The sequence below is a fragment of the Anopheles funestus genome, chromosome X, assembly GCF_943734845.2.
Source record: "Anopheles funestus chromosome X, idAnoFuneDA-416_04, whole genome shotgun sequence".
NCBI lineage: Eukaryota > Metazoa > Arthropoda > Insecta > Diptera > Culicidae > Anopheles > Anopheles funestus.
In genome coordinates this window covers 3,777,642-3,800,251 of record NC_064597.1, presented here as the reverse complement: position 1 = coordinate 3,800,251, position 22,610 = coordinate 3,777,642, and the positions used below count along the sequence as shown (strand labels likewise).

The 22,610-nt window shown below is 41.8% G+C and overlaps 1 protein-coding gene across 10 annotated transcripts; it reads right to left on the bottom strand.

Moving 5' to 3' along the window:
• Positions 1 to 560: 560 nt before the first annotated feature.
• Positions 561 to 22,232, bottom strand: LOC125762761 (leucine-rich repeat flightless-interacting protein 2). Of its 10 annotated transcripts, none has more exons than XM_049425295.1 (10): positions 20,767 to 22,232; positions 20,407 to 20,519; positions 19,444 to 19,782; positions 18,632 to 19,331; positions 8,421 to 8,639; positions 7,225 to 7,521; positions 5,892 to 6,255; positions 5,653 to 5,805; positions 5,393 to 5,577; positions 561 to 4,257 (listed from the first exon to the last, which is right to left on the bottom strand). In XM_049425295.1, the coding sequence occupies exons 4-10, from the start codon at positions 18,716 to 18,718 to the stop codon at positions 4,147 to 4,149; spliced, it is 1,416 nt and encodes a 471-aa protein (XP_049281252.1). In that variant the 5' UTR covers positions 18,719 to 19,331; positions 19,444 to 19,782; positions 20,407 to 20,519; positions 20,767 to 22,232; the 3' UTR covers positions 561 to 4,146. The 10 variants fall into 10 exon arrangements, 9 of the variants coding, with proteins under 9 accessions (XP_049281252.1, XP_049281227.1, XP_049281235.1 ...); XM_049425270.1 differs by having other exon boundaries at positions 18,632 to 19,782; positions 20,767 to 20,896; positions 21,051 to 22,232; XM_049425278.1 differs by having other exon boundaries at positions 18,632 to 19,782; positions 20,767 to 20,896; positions 21,558 to 22,232.
• Positions 22,233 to 22,610: the final 378 nt, after the last annotated feature.

Below are 22,610 nucleotides of genomic sequence, written 5' to 3'. Positions count from 1 at the left end.
AACAGGGTAAGGAACTTGGTTCCTCGAATAACTTCTGACGCAGACATCTGAGGGCATGGCCGTTCAAGAAGAAAATGTAGCCATTGGTGCCATCTATCGACCACAAGTTAAAGATTGGCGATCCGTTGGATAGCGACCGAGTTATAGGCAAAATTTGGTGCAAAAATGAGCGTTATGAAATTTTCTAATTGTTCTAATTTTTTGATTTTTTTCTAATTTCTTATTTTTTTTAATTTAAAACATTATTTGAGTGAAAAGAAACCCATTTCAACCAATTGGCATTAAAATAAAACAATTTTATTTTTTTTTGCAAAATTTCCCAAAAAAATGGCAAGGGGTACCCCTTATGAAATTTTCGAGTTGAAATTTTTTTGAAATTTTTTTTCCGATTTTTTATTCTTTTTTTAATTTAAAACATTATTTGAAAGAAAAGAAACTGATTTCCACCAATTGGCATTAAATTAAATCAATTTATATTTTTTTTTCAAAATTTCCCAAAGCTTATGCCCCAGCGTGAAGGTGGAAACTTTCTCACATTTTAATCACAACCAAACTGAACGTACTTTCATTCAAAAGAATTTATTTGCTCATCTCTAGTTACGTCATTACGCTTACAATGTACTTTTTTGCGAAAGTATATAAATCGCATGCTGCAGTCACATACACACACGCACACACGCACACATGCATACCGTTTCTTCCTTTTGATTACTTTTCTGTTTTGTTCCTTTAATGCCAAATTCATTTTTGTTTTGTTTCCTTTTCTTGTCACTTACATCCAAAGGTGCTTTTTTATAGTTTTTAACCCTTTCAGGGGGTTGGTTTTGTTTTACTTTTCATTCCGTACGCCTGGGGGAAAAACAATATTTACCTTCTTAATTTATTTTATGGTTTGATTTTTGTTCATCGGTTATTTGTTTAGTTTGTTCATATTGTGAGGCCATATTGCGTTTGTTTATTCTGTTTTCTTTTCTTTGTCACTAAACACTCACTGTGCTTGCGTGTGAATGTGCGCGAGTGTATGTGTGTGTGTGCTAGTGTTTTATTTGATTATTTTGTTCTATATCTTTCCATTCGACGCCTAGTTAACGTCTTTCCCTTACTGGTTCGTTTTCTGTTTCGGGTTTTTTTCTTCGTTACACTTGTCCAACAATCAACACTGCTCGATACCTTGTCGGTTTCCTCTAAAGGAGCCACATTTCGTCTCCATTTCACATTTCATCTATAGTTTTCGTGTTCTTATTCACCCATTTGTTATCTTCGTGACGATACGTAATTTCGTACATACGTTCACTAGAACAGCAATCGAAAGACGTTCGCGCATAATAATAAATAATAATACAAAAGAGAGAAAAAAAACAGATAAAACGTGCTAGCAATTTTACAGTACAATAATGCGTATCTTTTTTGCCCAAAAACATATCATCTCACTAAAGGTAGTAAATAATAATAAACGAAAAATATACGATCCTTAGCTTTCACAGCTTTTTTCATAGGGTTTTTTCGGGCATAAAGGGATTTTCACTTATTTCTATCTCGCTAGTCTGTTTCAATGTAGCGGCTGTTTTGTTTCAGCAAATAAAGGAAAAAGAAACATCTTTCGCTTAGGCGAAACAAAAGGAAGTAAAGCCTATTTAGCGTAAACAAAACGGACGTTTTTAAGGATTGCAGTATAAACGTAATTTTTGTTTTGTTTTTCGGTGAGAACAATTGAATCTTAAAGGCGAAACGCGTATGTTCAGCTATAAAACGGTTGCAGAATCATTTAAAAAAAAACAGTCTTTCGATTGGACGTATTACAAACGAAAAACAAATACAAAACTGCAAAACATAAATTTACATTAGTGCTTTCTTTAAAAATTGATACACAAAATTTACATGTTTAAAACAAACGAAGCAAAACAAAATAAACCACCGTAACAATCCATTTCAACGTGGCGCGGTCTTCACAACGGAACATGATTTCTAAACGTCTACACCACCGTATATATCTCCGTTCGTCCTTTACACACACACACGCATGCAAACATTTAAAACAAAATTAATAAAAATAGACACATTCCCTTCATCCGCGGGGATCGTATTGCATAATATGTATATCCGCCATTTTCGAATCGATATAACGTGCGTGCGTGGGTTTAAAATCTCTATCATAACAATAAATAAAGTTTCGCTAGGTAAGTATGTCGCAACCGTGGGTTTGTTTTTTTCTCTTGTTGTGTTTTTTTTTACTTCAGCGTTGTGTGTTATAGTGTGGATTTCTATTTTTTTGTTAAATAAAAACCGTGATTAGTGGGATAGTTGGGGTAAAACAGTTCCTGCCGGTTGCCATTCTATCAAAACATAATAGAAGAGAGTGTGTGTCAGAGAGATGTGGACACGGAGACATGGATTTGCAGCTATAAACACAAGCGCTAAGTGGTACGGGAAGCATAACTATTGTAGGCAAGAAATGACTGTACTACTGTAAGCTGCGTAATAAAATAGTATTCTTGCTACTGTCTTTATGTTCATGTGCGGTACGGCAAGAAAAAAAAAGGAGGTGTGGAAGGATGCGGGGGTTGTAGTAGAAGCCGAACGACACTAACCAAATTCTACACAACCGCAGCGAGTCCAGCGCTGTTTTGTTTTTTGTTTTGTTTTGTGTTTCCTCATTATAACAATTCTTCAGCAAAAAACGGGACTAAAAGCAACGAGACGAAACTATTCGTTCGTTTGCATAATTTTATTGCTAGTTTACAATGTATATGGAAACAGACGGTCCAATAGTGCCCTACTAAACAACACCGTAGGTGATGTTTTTCGCCAAACAGAAATCAGGGAAAACGTAAACCAAAGTTTGCACGATTGACTGTTTCTAAAACATTAAAAAAAAACATGGCGGTCTGTCATCTAGTTCTCAAGTTATTACAAACAAAATCCTCGTTTAGCGCATATTACACCCTGTAATAAGGAATTTTCTCTTTCCCAAAAAAACGTATTAAAGACTGACCGATTCACACTGTGTTCCGTGGCACACATGATACAGTTCGCTGGCGAGTATAAGGCAGGCATTAGACAGGACATGTAGACCGTTACCACCAAATACAATTGAATTGTCGTAGCAGAAGGGAAAACAGCTAGGTTTCCGTCCAATTTGCCACGCTAAGGGATCGTCTAGTATTACCATTAGCCGATGTAACTTGTATGCTGTAACGCGCGTATCACTAAGCGCTAATGGCAGAAGCAAGGGATATAAAGTAATAATAAAGCATTGCCTAAATAAATAAAGGGTACAGGGAAATCGAATACAATATACAGACACACACACACACACATACGCCGATTTAGTACTTGGATACACACAAACACAATTTTACTTGCCAAGCTGATTTGTGCGTATAAACGAAACTTGGATGGTGTGGTTTGTGAAATAATAACGAGTTGCGCTTGTAACAATAGGCAAGTAACGCAAATATCGTGCCTTGCAAGGGGCGGGGGGCAGGAAATAGTAACGCTACCAAGGAAGAGATAAAAGTAGATTTCGACAACGAATCATCAGATTTCTTTTCTTGTTAACAATCAATCAATGGCTGTGTGGGCGACCGGCTTTAGTGTGTGTTGTTTTTTTCCCTCCCCCAACTCTGCTCAATGGTCAAGGAATATTTTACATATGTGCCATCCAGCTGTTGGGTACGCATTATTCGGCGTAATAGTGGCTATATACACAGTGGCGGGTTTAACGGTAACGGGACTGAAGCGGCCGCAGGGGACCCCCCTGTGCTAGCAAAGTACAAAAAAAAAAATCATACACATTTTTTTTCAATCCAAGCATTTCGACGGGTTTTTTCCCCGTTTACGACCCCTAGAGTTGTAAATCCGCCTCTGAATATATATGTACTAAAGAAAATCATACATCGCGGATCGCGTCAAGGGAAAGGATGACAGGGGTTGAAGAACGGAGGGAGGAAATGATTGGGCGCGAACAATGAATCATGGTTTGGGAATGATGGTCCTGCTAATAACGAAGCGGTACTCCTAGCCCCGCGGCTAGATAGTAGGTTGGTTGGTTCACTAATTATTTGTTCCCATGTGCCGATCCTCGACCGCGTCCCTGCTGTTCGTCGCGGATGTTACTGGGGGTAGACTGGGGACGCTTGTTTCCTATCATATGTCCTTCAGTATGGTGCTCTTGACGTTCTTAAGCTTATCTAGCCGCTTCAGCAAGTGGTTGTTCGATGTTTCTAGCTCCTCCAAACGATCCATCGCTTCACGGTTCTGTTGGAAAGTTGCAATAGAAGAAATCGATTAGTATTAAGCTGACACATAACATCCCAAAAAACACACACCCTTATTTTCATCATTAGTTAGAAACGGTATTAGCAGTGAACAGCATTTTAGAAACAATATAATAACACAGTTTAGTGTTTCTGTCATACGCGTTAAACACGCGGGAACTGAAAACGTGTACAAATGTGATGATAACATCACAGAGTTTACCAGGAAGGTTTATCTCGTAAAGTTAATGATAAACAGGAAACATTTGGTAAAGAAAAATAAAAACAAAACAACAAAACATAAAACTTAAAACCATAAAACAACAAACATGGACATGATGTTGGTGGAATGAAATGAATTGACGGACGAATAAAGAAAAAACACACACACACAGAATGCAAAGGGTACAATAACGTAAAAAACAGGACCCTCTGTGTCGTTTATAGTGTATTATGAAAATGAATAACTTCGCCGTTAAAGCAACGGATTGGTGGTGAACGTTTGATGAGCGAAATGTGTGTTTCGTTGGTTGCGGCTAACTTCTTACAAGCATCAAACGTCAACAAACGGACAATCAGGACAAAAACTTTCAAACGTTTCACGCTAGTAAAGGGCTTGAGAGATGCTTTAAACAACATACCGTACAGTAGAACAAATGTTTAACTAATCACAACGTTGTGTGATTAATATTTTTCGTCACCAGCGAATCTCATCGGAAGACACATTGATGCTAGACGAATTGGTAATAAAAAATAGGAAAACGCTTCGAAAGACTTGCTTTTTCCTACAAAAAAAGCACCTGTGGTAGACGATGGCAGTGGTTTTGGCTCTAAGCAATGTGTGCGTACGGTTGGAAGAGATTCGCAAAAGGACGGGACGCGCGGTTTTTAACGTGTGACATTCACTGACAGTGGCACTCGTCCCAGTATTGCGTAATTATTGGCTTCAAGTACACACACGATTAAGCATCAGCGCGTACCCGTGCGTAGAACGAAACGAAATGAAAGAAAGACAACATTCAATGTACAACGTTTTGCACTACCCTGGGGCTGGTTGCGCCTCTTTCTCTCTCTGGCTAACGAAGGGTGCACTTTACAAGCGCTAAAGGCGATGACTGTCAGCTATTATAACTTACCTCGCGTTGCAGCTTTCTTCGCTCGATCTTAAGATCGCTTTCCGCTTTCTCTGCCGCCTCGGCAGTGCTCTTGTATCGGATCACCTGCGTTTCCGAGCGTGCCAGACTAGCCTGCAGGTTTGCGATCTCTTGCTCCGCTTTCTGCAGCTTGTACTTATACTCCGTGATCAGCTTGTTAGCTTCCCCTGCGTAACAAAAGACGATGCGTAATGAGTGATTTCTGCCACCGTGCAAACCGCCACACCACGGCATGTACTTACGCTGCGCATCTTCGTAGTCATCATCGACCAGCGAACCGTTCATGGAGGTGTACCGTCTGCCCTTGCTCTTGATATCGTTCAGCTGTTGCTGCAGCGCCTGCAGTTCGGTCTGCAGTTCGTGCTTTTCGGCCGCAAACTTCTTCAGTCTTACGTCTGGGAATGGAAAAAACCAACAAAATCGTGTTAATGTTGCACATTAGAAGGACACCCTGATGGGGGGGGAGGTTCTTCATACTCACCTAATGAGCCGGGAACAGATTTGAGCAGTTGTGCGTTATCCGCTGTGACTAGGGCGCGGTGCGCATCCGTACCATCCTCATTCTCTACCGTTACTATTACTAGTCCGTGCTGCTCTATCAGTGCATCACGCTCCTGTAGCTGACCCTGCACGAGCTTCAACTCCTCGCTGAGTTTGTCGTTGTTGCGCTTCAGCGCTTCCCGGTCGCGACATTTCTCCCGATACTCGCGCTGCAGCTGCGAGTGCGATTCTTCCACCTCCTCCAGCTTGTCCTTTAGCAGCTGAATTTGATAGTTAAGCGAGGACCGTTCATTGTCTAGCTGAGCGTTCGCAATCATCGCCTTGCGGAAACGCTCTTCTACGTCCTATGTAAAAACCCAAAAGAAAAGTATATTGTAGTATGATGACTATGCTATGCCCCGGACATCTCTAATGCCTAATGTTGGCAGACGTCGTCGGGAATGATTAGAGGAAAATATGCCGTCCATCAAAGCTTTGGAGATTGGGTCGTGACATCATCAGATGCAGAAATGGGGAAGAGTTGTGACAACGTTGTTGGAACGCAAAACCTTAAGGATTGAATTGAGGACTACTACGACGTAGACGAACTCCTTTTGGGACCAAGTAGAGAAGCAGAAACGAAGTTTGAGTATCTCCTTTAGAGGAATTCTGTCGTTTTTGGGAGAAATACGAGGAATGGAGCGATATATCGTACACTGATATGTCCGGTAGTCCTCTGAAGGTACGAGTTCTGGGTTATGCTCACGGAGGACGTCAATGCACTCGTCGTTTTCGAACAGCGGTTTCCAAAGATTATCCTTGGCGGTGTGTGCGAGCGTGTGGAGAAGGAGAATGAACCACGAGCTAGCTGAACTGTTTGGCGTTGCAGATATCCTGACGGTTGATCAAGTGGAGTCGAACCTGTGAGAGATCGGATGCAGCTGTGGATGGAGGACTGCAGCCTTGGACCGAGTTTCCTGGAAACGAGTTGGAGACCTGGCCGTGTCGACGTGCTCGACCTGAATGAAGCATAGTCCCTGTTCGATTCTTGGGAAAGATTATTTTTGACGCAATTTGTACGCAGTTTTGAAAGCGAAGAAAAAACTGGGAATTGGTTGCTGAGGGTCTGCTGGGCGGAGAAAATATCCTGAAGAGATGTTATGAAGAAACTAACGATGGAAGGACAGCGTTGCAGGAGTTGCATCAATCGAATTTCCTTGGAAGCGGATTAGTGGATTGACCCTGTCAGAACGACGTACTCATACCATCAGCGGACACAGTGAAAACCGATGAGACAACACACGTTGCGAATGCGAATCGACCCCGCTACTCACTTTCAGCTCATGCCGAAGGTCGCGTAGGCTGCGGGCTTCCTCCTCTAGGGAATCCTCACTGTTACGGCGGGACGATAGGGCACTACCACGCGTCACCGCGTTCTGGGCCAGTATGCGGCTCGAACGTGGCGTCGCAACCATGTTGGCCGGTTCGGACAAACCGATCGACTGCTGCTGCAGATCAAAGACGCGGTCGGCCGTTTGCTCCAGCTCTTTCTGTTGCCGCTCCAGTTCTCGCATGCGTATCTCGCGTGCCTCTGCCCGTGCCTGACGCCTAGCTGCTAACCGTGCCTCGGCCTTACGATGCGATGGGCGCAAAATGGAAGGGATGGAAAAGAAGAAAAAAATAGATCGTTTTAAATAGTAGCAGAAGTGGCGCGGACAGTATTCAGTGTAAGCGGCAACACGACACGATAGACACGTACGGTTTATGGTTTTTGGGAAATGATAAAGATGGTAACGTTTAGACGTATATGCGACACATAATTATTACTACAGCCCGCACAAGCGATTGCTAGTCGCGACAGAGTGTGCTAAATACAGGTGCACTAGATGATAACATCTCCAGACAGAAGACGAGAGAACAGTACAGATTATAGGACACGACTGGACGAAGTAGTTGCTATTATTATTAACCTTCACCAGCACAAACATCCACAGAGCGATAGTTGTGGAGCTGATCAACCTGAAAGTGTTCTCTTACAGGGTGTTCTGTGCATTCAACGACTGTAACTTGATAGATGCTTTGATTAGACACACGATACATCCAAACTGATGCCTGGTTGCGTAATGCAACTGCATTTGGTTTGGCCTTTTGGGTATGTTACAAGATCACTCCTATACGCAACACAAGTCACTTTACTCTTGGAGAACAGTAGAGCAAGTTCCAAGACAGCTCGGGTGAGTGTTACAAAAACCAATATTTCCTGCAATACGACACAAAAGCGATGATGAAAGTGAGAGTTCCGAAGGACAGGATGCGGAAGCGAAACAGAAGTATGGACGTACAACATACAATCACCAACTCCAGACACAAAAGACAAAAGGAAAACCCCTTCCGGTAAGCCACAAAAAACCCACCACCCACAGATGGGAAGGAGTGTGCACCCAGTGTCCCATCCGGTGATAGGCGTAAAACGACGGACGATTGTAGAGTGCGTACTGCTGTAACGCTGTAACGCTCTGGAATAACCTACAATGTCACTAGCGCGCTCGAGCAGCTCCACAAACGTTTCATCCTCTTCGGAACTAAACTCCTCGCCGGTGTGGGAAACCGATAGCCGATGAAACTGCCGATGCGGTTCGTACGCGTACTGCGGATGTTGTTGGTGATTGTCTGGTTCCTGCACCGAGGATGAGTCATGGTAGCTGTCATTCTGGCCACTGCTGCTGTTGCTACTCGTATCCCGGGGCGGCTGCTCGGGTGAAGACGAACCACTGCCGTTAGTAGTGCAATCGTAGTAATGATCCGCTGGCTCACTGTTTGCCAGCCCACTAATCTCTTCCCCATTACGGCTATTGCTTTCGCGGACACTATCTTGGGTGGAACCGTCTCCGTTGGACATTGCACCAGTGCGTCCGACACTGTTCCCCATCATTCGGTAAATTATTCTGCCTTCAATATCTGCACTTCACAACAAACAACCAGCTCAACTTTCAACAACGTACTGCACTCTGTAGAATGTTTCCCGCATCTCTTACTGCTAGTTTGATTTGATTGTTTCCCCCTGGATTCGTTTACATGTGTACTTTGATCGCGGTGCAAATTCATTCGGTTTATCGAAGATGTCATTGCGTCAAATCTGTTTTGACAGCACGGGTGTTTGAATCAGCGGGAAAACATAGTACGAGCGAAGGTTGAACTGATGTGATAGGGGTGAATATTGAAATGAATCACAACTAGCCACTCGCTAATGTTTTCGGCACGTTCGATCGAGGGCGCTTACTGGTGCGAGATGCATTCAAATTGACACACCTCATCCAACCATCCTACTAGTGATGGTGATGTAAGCCGGATGGATCAATGATGAGCAAACATTTATCGCACACACACACACACAAACAAACAAACTATTGTTTTATGCACTGTATCAGCGTTTTCAGCTGAGGCGTGTGTTCTTCTGCTCATCAAATCGGGTTTTGTGCGCAATAGATAATGAACAAGAGAGCACAGATGAAGATAAACGTACACACCTACAGAATGCACATACGGGTGTAGCGAAACACGGCCACTGACGTTCGTACCGTACGGCAAACGGTGTTCAAATGCTGGAGCCCATCGCGCGTAGGATCGGTTCCAGGCAGCGCGTGTTCGCAAACGAGCACGAACGGCAACAGTGAAAGTGTATACCATAGTGATGGGGAACTCATGGGATCCACTCCGACTCCGGAGTTGAAAAACTGGATTCAAGAAATACGGAGTACGATCTGGAGTTTACTTCTGAGCCAACTCTGGAGTTTACTCTTAACACTAATTCCGGTATTAGAGGGATTCCGGTTAGCAATTCACCCAAAGTTGATATAGAATCGCGTGCAATTGATATGGAATGTCAAATGAGCGGGCTTTTTACATATTGGAGGATTGAAGAGATAAGATATAAAATATGTTTTAGCGAAATTTTAAAATGACTGTTATTTTCACAACTTTCTTCAAGATTTCGAAAAGGTTTCTTCTGGGGTTTCCACAATTTTCATTACTATTTTATGCAGTTATCAATTGATATTGTGTATGAATGTTTCGAATGCTCCATAGTCATCGATCACATTACTTGAACACGTTTTGGAAGTTCCAGTCATGCTGGATCATAGTTCGGAGTTAATCCGGAGTCGACTCTGGAATGTCCCGGAGTTGGATTACTCCGACTCCAAAAAAAAAACATAGAATTTTACCCATCACTAGTATACGAGAGCCAACCGGCACGATCGAGACCGAACGGAACGACTACGATGGTGATGGGTGACAATTGTTGAATGATCGTACAAGCAAAGAGAAGATACACGCATTGCGCTTCCCACTGTCTTCCGTTTCGTGTTTTCTTGGTCTATGTCTGCCGGGAGGAAAAAAACCCAAACATTCCTTCCAATGCTCGTCACCGCGCACGCGGTCCACTAAACAATGGGCCAATGCTTAACGAGCCACATCACTTATCGGAAGAACACCCTGCCATCTTCTCACCCTGCCCAAGAGGACACTTTCATCGTTTCAGGTGTACTACCAATGATCGCACACTATTATTACACCCGTGCGCTCCAGGCTGCAGTTCATTCCCACAAGCGAGCTGCTCGTGGGAAGAGCATTCCGGCATTTGAAATTGTGCACGCTGGAAATGGTGAACAAAGCTAAAAGACAAACGGAGATTTGACATTCGGCGTGGTCCTACAAGTTGGAGGGGAATGTAGATTGAGGATTTAGAAGATTCGTATTACGTCAATCATCAAATAAGTGACGAACAGAGACAGAACAATTGCCTAACGAAGACGGTGTGGTATACAGTATGACTAAGATGCCAAAAACGTGCTATAAAGGTTGAGGAAACAAATGAAGCAAAAACAAAACGGACACGATGAAGACTTCAACTCCTCCACACCAACCCACTCCATACGCTCTCCATAGCTAAAGCTATTGCGAACGGTTCAATAATATGGCTATATATATCTTTGCCAACATATCTTTTTAGAGAATATTTAGGTAATAAAAAAAACCCTCTTGGACTCTAACTGGTAAGACTCACAGCTCAGTTTGAGACAGACTGCTAGTGAGATTAAAACAAAAAAAAAACAATTGAAGTTTATACCGAGCATTAAAGCTGTCAAACGGCCATGTTTTGTTAGTAAAAAGCTTGTAAAAAGCTACGAACAATAGTCTTAAGGCGGGTGGTAATCAACAATCACACAATGGTGAATGTGAGAACGGTTCCCATGGGATACCTACAGAATAAGACGAAGTTTAACGACAATCAGGCTAGAAAAAGTATATACTGAACCAGTTTCCTTAACTGGAGTTGAGACTACTTTAACAAATGGATAATTTATTTTGAATTTTACATATTTTAAGTATTTTTTATTTTATTAAACTTTATGGTATGAGTTCCTCAATTATAATCTTTTGAATGGGGGACTTTTATCAAGCTAAAATTTTCCAATTACATAAAGTAAAGAGAACAAAGATAGACAGACCGTACCATGAGATTTCTCCCTCTATTGCTGTTGTGTTTTGCGATCGTTTCGTGTGAAGATAAAAAAAGAAGGCATTTAAACCGTGCGCATCCTAGTTTTAAGCCCGCAGAACCACAATGCATCGGCGGAACCCGAGCCCAACGCTGCTAGACTTCAACGCAATCCAAGGCACGATCTGCATGATGCTTTTTTACATGCTCTATTAACTCGCTATAGAGCAAATATGTAGGCGGGCTTGTTTTTTTTTTGCTACCAAGAAAAGCCACATAGCTTTCTACACTCGAATGCACTGTCCAATGATACAATTTGGCACATCGATCGTTCGCTCACATAACGATACGAGAAAATTGGTTGCTAATCGGAGCGAAGAACAGTGTTAAGAAGAGGCCATTGACTTGATAGTCCGCTTGGTGATCTAGCTTGGTGAGAATACTGGGGAAAGAAGTACTAAAGATTCTCCTCGTAATAACAAAAAAGGAAATAGAATTTCTGTCACCCAGTTCGGAGTTAGATAGCTTTCGCAGGGGCAGCCCGGTGGTGTTTGTGATAAACGGCGCCGGTTCCATGCGACAAGACCGGAGATCAAATCCCATCCGGACTGGACCGAAGGAAGGACGGCGCGTGGCCTTGTAGGTCGTTAAGCCAAGAGAAGAACAAATCTTTCGCAGAGAGAATATGCGACAATAGTCGGTATTCATCCCTTAAAAAATAAAAATTTAAAAAGGTCAAGTTTTTTTGTTTATATGAATACTAATGAGGAGAAAGAAGTCCATGAACAGCCCTAGGCGGGTGATATTTCCCGGACTGGTCGAGTTTAATAATTTCAGTTCGCTTTGCCAAGTACTCCGTCGCCAGCTGGAGTCGGAATGTGCGAGTGAGTTGAAAAATTTTATAAATTGATTTTTTATAATGCCAATTTGTTGCAATAAGTTTCTTTTCACTCAAATAATGCTTTAAATTATAAAAAGAATAAAAAATCGGAAAAAAAATTCAAAAACATTTTTCACTCAAAAATTTCATAAGGGGTACCCCTTGCCATTTTTTTGAGAAATTTTGCAAAAAAAAATAAAATTGTTTTATTTTAATGCCAATGGGTTGCAATGAGTTTCTTTTCACTCAAATAATGCTTGAAATAAAAAAAGAGTGAAAAATAATAAAAAAATCAAAAAATTCAGAAAAAAATGAAAATTTTCCTCATTTTTGCACCAACTTTTGCCTATAACTCGGTCGGTATCCAACGGATCGCCAATCTTTAACCTGTGGTCGATAGATGGCACCAATGGCTACATTTTCTTCTTGGACGGCCAAGCCCTCAGATGTCTGTGCCAGAAGTTATTCGAGGAACCAAGTTCCTTACCCTGTTTGAAAAAACGTAAAATTTTCCTCATTTTTGAGCAATTTAGCAAAATTTATAAATGTGATATATTTTAAGGCGAATTTGTTGCAATATGTTTCTTTTCACTCAAATAATGCTTTAAATAAGATAAATAATAAAAAATCGAAAAAAAAATTTCAAAAAAATTTCAACTCGAAAATTTCATAAGGGGTACCCCTTGCCATTTTTTTGAGAAATTTTGCAAAAAAAATAAATTTGTTTTATATTAATGCCAATGGGTTGCAATGAGTTTCTTTTCACTCAAATAATGCTTGAAATAAAAAAACAATGAAAAATAATTATAAAAATTAAAAAAATGAAAATTTTATTAGGTCCTAACCCTCCTAGTCCTCCTACACGTTTATGCCGGGTTTTTTTTGTGACTCCGAAATGAGTCGTTAAACGAGCTGACTCCTAACAACGACTCATTCACTCTAAGTTGACTCACTAAAAAGAGTTGTAATTCTCATCTCTAACTCGGAGTCGACCAGACCAGAATTGACTGGAGTCAATTTTTATTTTTAATCAGAATCGTAATCAATTTTTCATACGCAGAGTCGGAGTGGATCCACGATTCCACACCGGATTACACATCACTAGAGCCAAGAGGGAGGAATAAAATAAGGAAAAAACCCCCGTGTGTAAAAGATACGCGCAGTGAAAGGTACGCTTTCATCCCACACTGACCGCATAAGTGGTTTTGTTTGCTCAAATAAATCTGCGCGCGTGTCACATTGTCAACACGTGCAAAATGCAAACGTACGGCGTTGAGTTGAGTTTATTTTTAGCAAATAGAAAAATGCATTTTTCAGTTCAAAGGCTGTTATAATGAAAGGTGTGAAGTCCCGGCGTTGCTGATTATCTTTGAGTTACTCACGTAGCGCCACGTTCCCTTGACCGCAAGCCCTTTCGGTTGTCCGGCAGCTTCCAGCTCGAGACAGTCGCTTAGCGACGGTCCGTACTGATGCTGCACCACCAGCTTGCTGGCTAGCGAGCTTTGCTGTGGCTTAAGCTGCACCATACTACGCGATTTACGACTGCACCGAATGACGGTTTGATTGGTGATACTTTGAAGAATACTGCGAAAATGTGTGAAGAACTGCACGCTGTTTTGTTTTTGCTTTTTACACCTTCATCGTACGAACAATCGATTTGATTTGAGATCTTATTTTCACACCACACTAATTGCCCTCTTCTCGATCGCTTGTGTACTTTAGCACTTCCTAACTAAAGGTTGACACGGCACCGAGATATACACATCTTGCGCTAAAGCAGCTGACACTGGTGAGCACATACACGCCCCCGTATGGTTCGCCTTCCGTCACGAGGGACAGAGCCAAGAAGCGCAGTGTACCGGGCGCGTGCACTACGTTCGGTCAACCGAGCGCAACTGTTTGACGATGCACGGTTTGCCGAATGGCTGCACCCTGACATCTTCAATCCTGTGTGCGCCACAGGAGACGCATTTCCGTTCCGACCCGAAGCGACACCAGAGCGCGACGGAAGCATGACAGAGAGCAGCACATTCGTCTGCCGGGGCGCGGATTTGGTTATTTTTGGACATCCCGTCACTGAATGGGTCGACACGCGTGTCTTCGCGAAGCCGGCTTTTCGAACGTGGCGGCTACGGAAGTGTTGCATCGTGCGTGCGTGCCTGCCTGCATTGCAGACGTAGTTTTGGCACTGTGTGGGGAAGGGGAAGGCGTTGTACTGATCACGATCGATGCAACACGCTATCGACCTTGTTCTAGTGATGTTTGCTCAGACGACAGACATTATGCGGTGCGTAAGGAGAACGCAAGAACAGTACAATATTGGCAATTTTTCATTACAAAAAAAAAACCTTGAGGAATTCTTGTTGGAAAGATATTGAAAAAATATTGTCTATTGTTGATGGACATTAGAAATTGATTTTATTGAGGAACAATAAAATTGAAGATCTCAAGAATTCTTCTATCTCATCTCTCATTATTCAAGAAGTCATCTCTCAGTATGGATCGCATATAGCAAAGATCTCCAAACAACGGCCCGCGAGGCCCTGCCCGAGAGATCCCGAAATTGGCCCTCAGCTGTGGCTATTCCACTCAAAGTGGTCCGCCATCTAAAAAGTTTGGAGGCCCCCGGCATCGAAGCCTTATAGAAAGGAATACTGATGCTGCACCATCTGTCAACGGGTGTCGCCGTTTTGGTGTTTTCCAAACTTTTCCTCCCTCCCCCCATCCCCCTCCCCGCGTAACTGCAAAACAATAGCCAGGAGGAAGGAGAAACATCGCTGACAGATTCCTCCGGAACCAGATTGATGTGTCTGAAGCGTCCAGGTCAGGCATCGCAACCGAAGCCGCGCGACACGCCCGTCTATCTTTAGCGCGCGAATCAGACGATCTCATGTGACGCAGGGCCGTGTGTCAATGTTTCATCGTTGCATCGGTTTCATTCTTTTTCCGGTGGTTTGTTTCTCTCTCTTTTGAGAACCGCATGGTTGCAGACGTGCGCCACCCTGCGATGATGGAATGGGCGCCCCGCATGAACGCATGTCGAACGGACTCCTTTATAGGTGGCCGCATGTATTATGGGTCCATTGAAATGTGTCTGACGATCGTTCCCCGTACCTCCGAGTGGATGTCTGGAATGAGACCGCACCGTATCGACATACAAAGAAAAACTTCTCCTCGATACCGTTCCCAATCTAAAGTATGTCGGCTGATCTTTATAAAACAATTTGGCTTCCGTTTTTTTTTCGCAGTAATTGTTACTCATGTCTCATGAAAAACAATAAATAGAATTAACCCCAGCTGGTGGACTGGGAACGGGGAAGGGGGGGGGGGGGGATGTCTGGAACTGAGAGGAAGAAGGCAGGAAAGCGCAACATTTCGATGCACTTCATGCGATGGAAATACGCATTTTCTTCTTTCTCCCCCCCCCCCCCTCGGTTTCCGAAACGCACGTCCTTCTGGGAAAGGTTCGCACCGAGGGGTTGAAGGTTTAATTTTAGTTTACTTTTAGCGTACGTAGCACGTGTACAGCGGTGACGGCATCGCAGCGACATAGCAAAAACCCTGCATTACTTGAAATCTTGAAGTTTTTTTTTTTGTTGCTGTCGACTGTGTTCCGCAACATTGTTATTTGAACGCTAGAGTTCGCTATTTCATTGCGAATTTGTCAATTTTAATATCTAGCATAGGAAAATACACAAATAATAATCTTCTTTGCATGAAGATTTGAGAGAGGAAAAAATAGGAAACTCCATTTGAAAACATTTCTTCAAGCAAACGGACATTCTATTTTTCCGCTTCCGGCTGTCGCAGACAGGGATTATACTGGCACTAGTAGTACTGGCACCAGTGATGCGTACAAGCAGCAATTTACCATTTTCCCTCGGATTCTGTTTCACAGTCTCTCTCCCCCCGACTCGGGGTTGCATTGTTTTACGTTTAGCTGTCCCCTACCGAGCGCAAGCCCCCGGAATGTCTTGTGCGTGGCTGTCAGTCAATCGTTTACCGGAGGGTTTTTTTTGTTCCTTCTTATGTTCCCCCTGGCTGCATTAAGCGCACATCTGTGCCTCCGCAGCACAACGCTAGGTACTCTGATACCTCAACGACAATGTGACAAAGATCGATTGATCGTTTGCGATACGTGGCTAAGGCGAGGGGGAGGAGGGGGGACCGTATGTGACGTAGGTTTTCCGGTTCCGTTTAGTCGAGTAGCTCGAACTACACATTTCTGCTACCCCTTTCTTTTCTTGCTTAAGCTAAAGAAAAGCTTAGCTTAATCGTTCCAGTAACGCTGCATCTTTAAGCCATCTTATCTCCGGGGCCAGAACGGAAGCCTTTGGAAGCTTAAGCAGCAAATGTTCGATTCAGCACAACATCCGCCGTGGGCTGATATGTTTACACGGGCTTTTTTTGAAAAATTTCCTGTCAAAACATCCCCTAAAAGGAAGAAAAAAAGGTCTTCTATATAAATTATTAAATAAAGTGATGGTTCTTTTCAATATTTTTTAGTAAACTGATATGATGGCACATGTTTAAAAAACCCCACCCAAATGACAATAACACTGTGCGAGATATGTGTTATCAATAAAATATCGCGTAGCTGTATAAGCAAAGTCTCTTATTGGTCGAAAACTGTCTGAACAAACATGATGCAATCACATATCTTTTAGCGAAGAAAGTTATCATTCTTCTACACTCAAGGAGAAAAAAAAACATCTAACCATATCTGTTAAATGTTTGTTAAAGATAACTTGTATATACATTAACTGCCGTAAACAGGTAATGAAAAAAAGGCATTAAAATGTTTAAACATACACAATTTTATAAATGCCAATTGAACATGTTATGGTAATGAAGAAAATAAGACATATTTCACGATCTTCCTCCCCCCAATAAACACATTCGTTGTATGGTCGAGGGCAACGACAGACCTTTCACCCTGATTTGGGAACATTTCACCCACTATGAACAATTCACGCAAAGGAAACCGGACCGGGTACCGCCGTTCACAGTTCGACCCCTCGTCGCCTAGTGTCGTCTAAGGAAAGGTAATGGTGAGTAATTTTTCTTGCTCCCTTACCATCTTACTGATTACCGTTGCCCGATACCCGCTGGAAATAGAACATTTCCCCTGCCCAGCAACAGTGCACACATATATCCATACCGCACGTGAAATGAATGGCGCGACGTGAGCAGATAATAGATCTGAAAAACGTTCGAATCTATAAAATCAATTGCGACCTGGGATGTTATGCCCCCCAAAAAGACAAATAAACGATCATTATACCAGCCGCATGCTTATTGTTGTTTGGAGAAACCAACAACACCAAAGTAGGAGGAAAGATTGGAACACAAGAGAAGAAGAAAACTTGATGCCAGATCGATGGGACACAATTGGCGGGGATGCGCGTTCGATTTCCAGCATATTTCGGAAATGTCAACGCATCAATGTACATGAAGAAAATGAAACGATAATGGTATAGGTAATGTGTTTCATCGTTGTGTTCGCGCCTTGCCCCCGGGAAGCCACCATCTGTTAATGATATTTCCGAAACAATGACGAAACATTTTTACGACTCTCTCTCGATTGCCTCGACGAGAACCCGTCGCAATTGCATCCGACATAAAAATGCATTTAGCCTTAGGTTCGTGTGCGCAGCTTTAGCAAAACATCCGAACCAGAAAGTGCTGTTTATTGTATTTTTGGTCCATTAGCGATGGTTTCGTTGTTAAAAGCCTATTGCACCGGAAGCTTCAACAATCATCCGGCCAAACAGTCCAAAAACTTGAACCTAAAATATATGATGGCGAACGTGTTTGAAGGATTACCACCTAAAGAACTCTTTTTTACGTCACCCGTAAATAATCCTTTAGAAGAACTGCCCATTATGGTGTTTTGGTTTGAACGATCGCTGTCTCGATCAGTCCAAGAATCGAGTCCAAAATGGACCTAGTTTTGTAGTTTTGTAGAAGAGTGTAATATCTCTCTCTCTCTCTTATTGACTTCAACGACCTCTAAGGTCACGCCGGGGCCATTTCTGGCTTACTAGACTTAATTCTGCCGCGTAGCCGGATCAAGCCGGAAGGGATTTGAACCCGGTCCGGCCGTGTGGACCGACGCCATTTATCACATACACCACCGTGCCGCCTCAATGGGTGGTGTAATATACGATAATATAATGCTTGAAATATTTTCATTCCGTATTTTCAACAAATACCCTCAAGATAATCCCAGTTTTGCTAATAATGCTGAAATATAAAGAGTTTTATTTATACTATTTCCTTCGAGTAATCAATTAGGAAAAAATAATAAGCAAAAATTACGTATTTTTATCACCTACATTGTGCGTGTAGTTTCACTTACCTCCTTTGCAATCTGATCAAGGGCTTGATCTTCCGCATTGATGCGCGAATTGCCGCGGCGCCTCCCACCGGCACTCGGACTCTCCATTGCGATGTCTGTTTTATTGTGTGGCTCAGCGAATGATGCTGTTGTGCGTTTATGTTGCTGATTGATCGATGTTAAAATACAAGAAAATTACGAAATGCAACAGGGCTAGGTGATATCCGGATCGTAATGGGACCGTGTGCAGTGTTACTGTATATAGCGCGGGGGGCAGGGTTTTTTTCTGCTGTTTTGTCGATTTATGTTGCGATAACACGTATAAACGATAGAATGGTATCTAACGTGTCCATTTACATCCGGCCTAACCTTCGTCGTAGGTGATGCAATCTCACCACATGCACATGTGTGCAGGAACGTTTTGCGACTATCCCAACGATCGGTTATGTACAGTTTAACTTGTCTATGATTGTGCCTATGTGCCTCGCAGTGTCACGGTACGAAAATTGGAAGCACAGTAACGATGCCGAACAACAAACACAGCTAATATTTACTCGCAACGATGCCGGTTTAAGGTACAAGCCATCCTTTAGTCGGGCGGTAGCACTGATCACTGGTGTATTTTTAATATGATTCACTTTACACTTTTGTTTGCTTAAAATCAACGACATTTACACAAACTATTAAATTTATTCCACTAGTTACCAGGTAGTATCACACGCTTTTGCTCGCAAACAAACAAACAAAAAAACATTAAACAAATACAAATATCGATACAAATGCACATTCATCAAACCACGGTACACTGAGCGGTGCGGGAAATGCAAACATACCTTTAAATGTTGCAACTGCAATTTAGTGACGTTAAACAATTATCGAAACGTAATTACAATATCACATTGTACATATTAATCTTTCGCCACATTTACAGCGTCTTATTGTGCTAAATTGTTTCCCCTATAAAATCGATATACTACATGGACGCAGAACACATTAACAAATGTGTAATAAAGATAAATCCCTTTGTTTTTTTGCTAATGTAAGACAGTCTGTTCCAGCTACAGGCATGTGGTTAAGGAAGCGAATGCTTCTCTCTCCGGTTGGTGAGAAAATCCGTTGCAAAATTAGATCCGATAAAAAACAAACAAAAAAACATCACGTTCACATCTTCACTGTTTATGTTGCAAATTCATGTTTAGTACCGCGTGGACGATTGGGGATGATGATGAACGTTTTCGATCGGTTTGTTTTTGTATATCAGTAGTAGATGTACGGTCCAGTGTGATGATGATCATGTTAGCATGTTGCACGGCAAGGAACCATATTATTATGAAAATAAAATAAAGGGGAAAAATGATTTTTAATGTCGAGTTTAGACTAATGCTACAGATTAGGTGGAAATTTCGTTCGAAATAGTTTCCCATTTCGTTTGCCTTCTATTTTAGTATGTATAAGCTCTATAAACTATTCAAAAACATACTGCTATGCTTTATTAGATTTAATTGATTTATTTTAATTTAATTCAATCATTTCGGTATTTTGTTTAAAACTCCCTCTTTATGTCAATGATCGAATAAAGGACAAACAGTACGAAGGTTCAAAAGAATATCTAACAAAGAAATATACGTACAATTTATCTACATCACAGTGCAATAACTTATACACGAAACAGGGAAGACATTGTTCTTAATATATAGTTTAGAAATATGGTTCTTAGCAAAGCTTTTGAAAAACTCTGATTGTTGTACGGTGTATGATAGAAATGTTTTCTTTTTTTGTTAAGAACAAGTACGTACATTCTGTTTTCGTCGTCCACCGTTTCGATGGCCCATGGTAAACTTTTAAAGAAGGTTTTGAACGATAACAGCAGCTTCGATTAGAAATTTCGCTTCATTTCCCTTTTGCTATGCTGCATGGTATACGTACCCGGTTTATATTGTGCATGAAATGGAAGATGTACGATGTCGTACAGATGTGGAGTTCAACGATTTAGCGCCATAATGGTAAAAGTGCAGCATTCGAAAATGATTCACATGAAATGATATTTATAAAAAATATTTATATTAATTACTTAAACATTCATTTTCCTTTTCCATAAATTGCTCTCTGTATGTTTACATCCTGCAAGATGAGATTTTCTAAAAAAAAGTACGTACCTGTTATGTTTTCTTTCAACCAAGCAACTCTTGGCAAGCGATCGTAGAAAACAAATATTGTTGTAGCAAAATAAACCAATGTTATACCAACAATCCAGTTGGTGAAAAATGAATCGGCTGCTGCAGTATTCTAAAAAAAACAAGAAGGAAAGATTGTTTTAATATGTTTGTTAAACCGTCTGCTGCCTGAATCTCGCAGGGAAAGCACTGAAACTGGGGAAACCATTTGATTTTTCAGCTAATTGATTGGTGGTGCGGGAATGGGTGACGGTTTGCTGACTCACTTGCCGTACGATTCGGCCTCATGCGCTAGCGCTGAGGCGGTGTGAATCCTGTTTTAAAAATATTCCCAATTATTTGTCCAAGGGTGAAATGTCAGGATGGTTGAGGGTGGAACATTGATCGGTGTGTGTATGCTTTGTTTCTGCTGCTAGTGGCCGTACCGTTTAATTATGAAGTAAGTTTTCTTTCGCCGTTTCACCGCTAATGAAATGCTGCCGTATCATAACGTGTTCGGCAATCTGTATCCGGGAACATAATCAGATGTTTTTTTTTTGTCGGGAGCAATATCTATGCAATCTACCCTTAAGTACAGCTTCCGATTTATGCTCGTGTTTGTATAGGTGTTGGTAGCTCGGTGGCTCCTCACGGTGTGTATCGCTCGCACGGGTCGTGCATGTATGCGTATGCGTATGGGATTTTAATGCATTTTGTAACGATTCGATGCGATCATCCGTTTTGGGCTTTTGGAAGCTTAACTTTTTTTTCCAGGCAAATGTCGTTTTACTCACTGCCACACGCTGCAGCACCTTATCACAGGACGTTCGGCTGTCTATTTTCTTCATCCGCTTCGAAATCTATCACATGCGGCACCAGGTTTCTAGAGCATCCTAGAAACGGTCCCCAAAACACTTATCGCTGTACTCTCGAACTGAGCCTTCCTTTGCACGAACTATTGTTTTATGGAGCCACTACATCATTTGATAGAAGTATGTAACCTTTCACAGAGCAGCTTGGTTACGATTGAAAGCCGATTTTGTACAATATAACTCAAAACCCCCCGATGGGGATGGTTTGCAACAATGACAAGTGGTTTTTTTTCTGCTCCTGTTCATCTCTCATTCTCACTGTACCATACTAAGTACAAAAAAAGGTTGATTTCACAAAGCTGGACGGGTGTGCTTTTAGCATGGGTGTATTGTCGTTTTTTTTTGCTGGTCGCAGGCACACGCAACTTACCGTTTTTCGGCCGTGGCTTTCCCACCAGTGGAAAATGAAACACAGTTTCAGGGAAAAACGGTTTCCGCAAATTTGTCGATTTTTTCGTCGCACCTTTTTGGCTCAGGTCATTTAGGTTATAATTTTACCCACAAACACACAACAACACGTCGTGCATGCACACACCACGCACGCACGCACACACATACACATATGTACGCAGAGGGTAACGAGAGAACGTGCTATTTTAGGGGGGAGGGTTGCGTATGTGTGCGTACCTTCGTGCGTTTAACGAAAGATCAATCATTCCGTGTGTTTTTTTTTGTTGGTCTTTTAACGAAAAGTAACGCAACTGAACGAAACACGGGAAATGTCAGTTTCGAAATTGCTTCGGATTAATAAAAATTATTGTATATTGTGTCCAATGTAATGCAAATATTTATGTGTAAATTCATATAAATTTTTACTCTCACTAATAGTCACAAAGAAAGCATTTGATTGCTTTCTAAATTATAGTCACTTTAAAATAAAAAATATTGTTTGCAGTTCTGAACTCGACACTATATATGCAGGCAGGAAGACCCAATCAGCTGTCAAGTGTATTTTGATCAAAACAACTTGCCCGC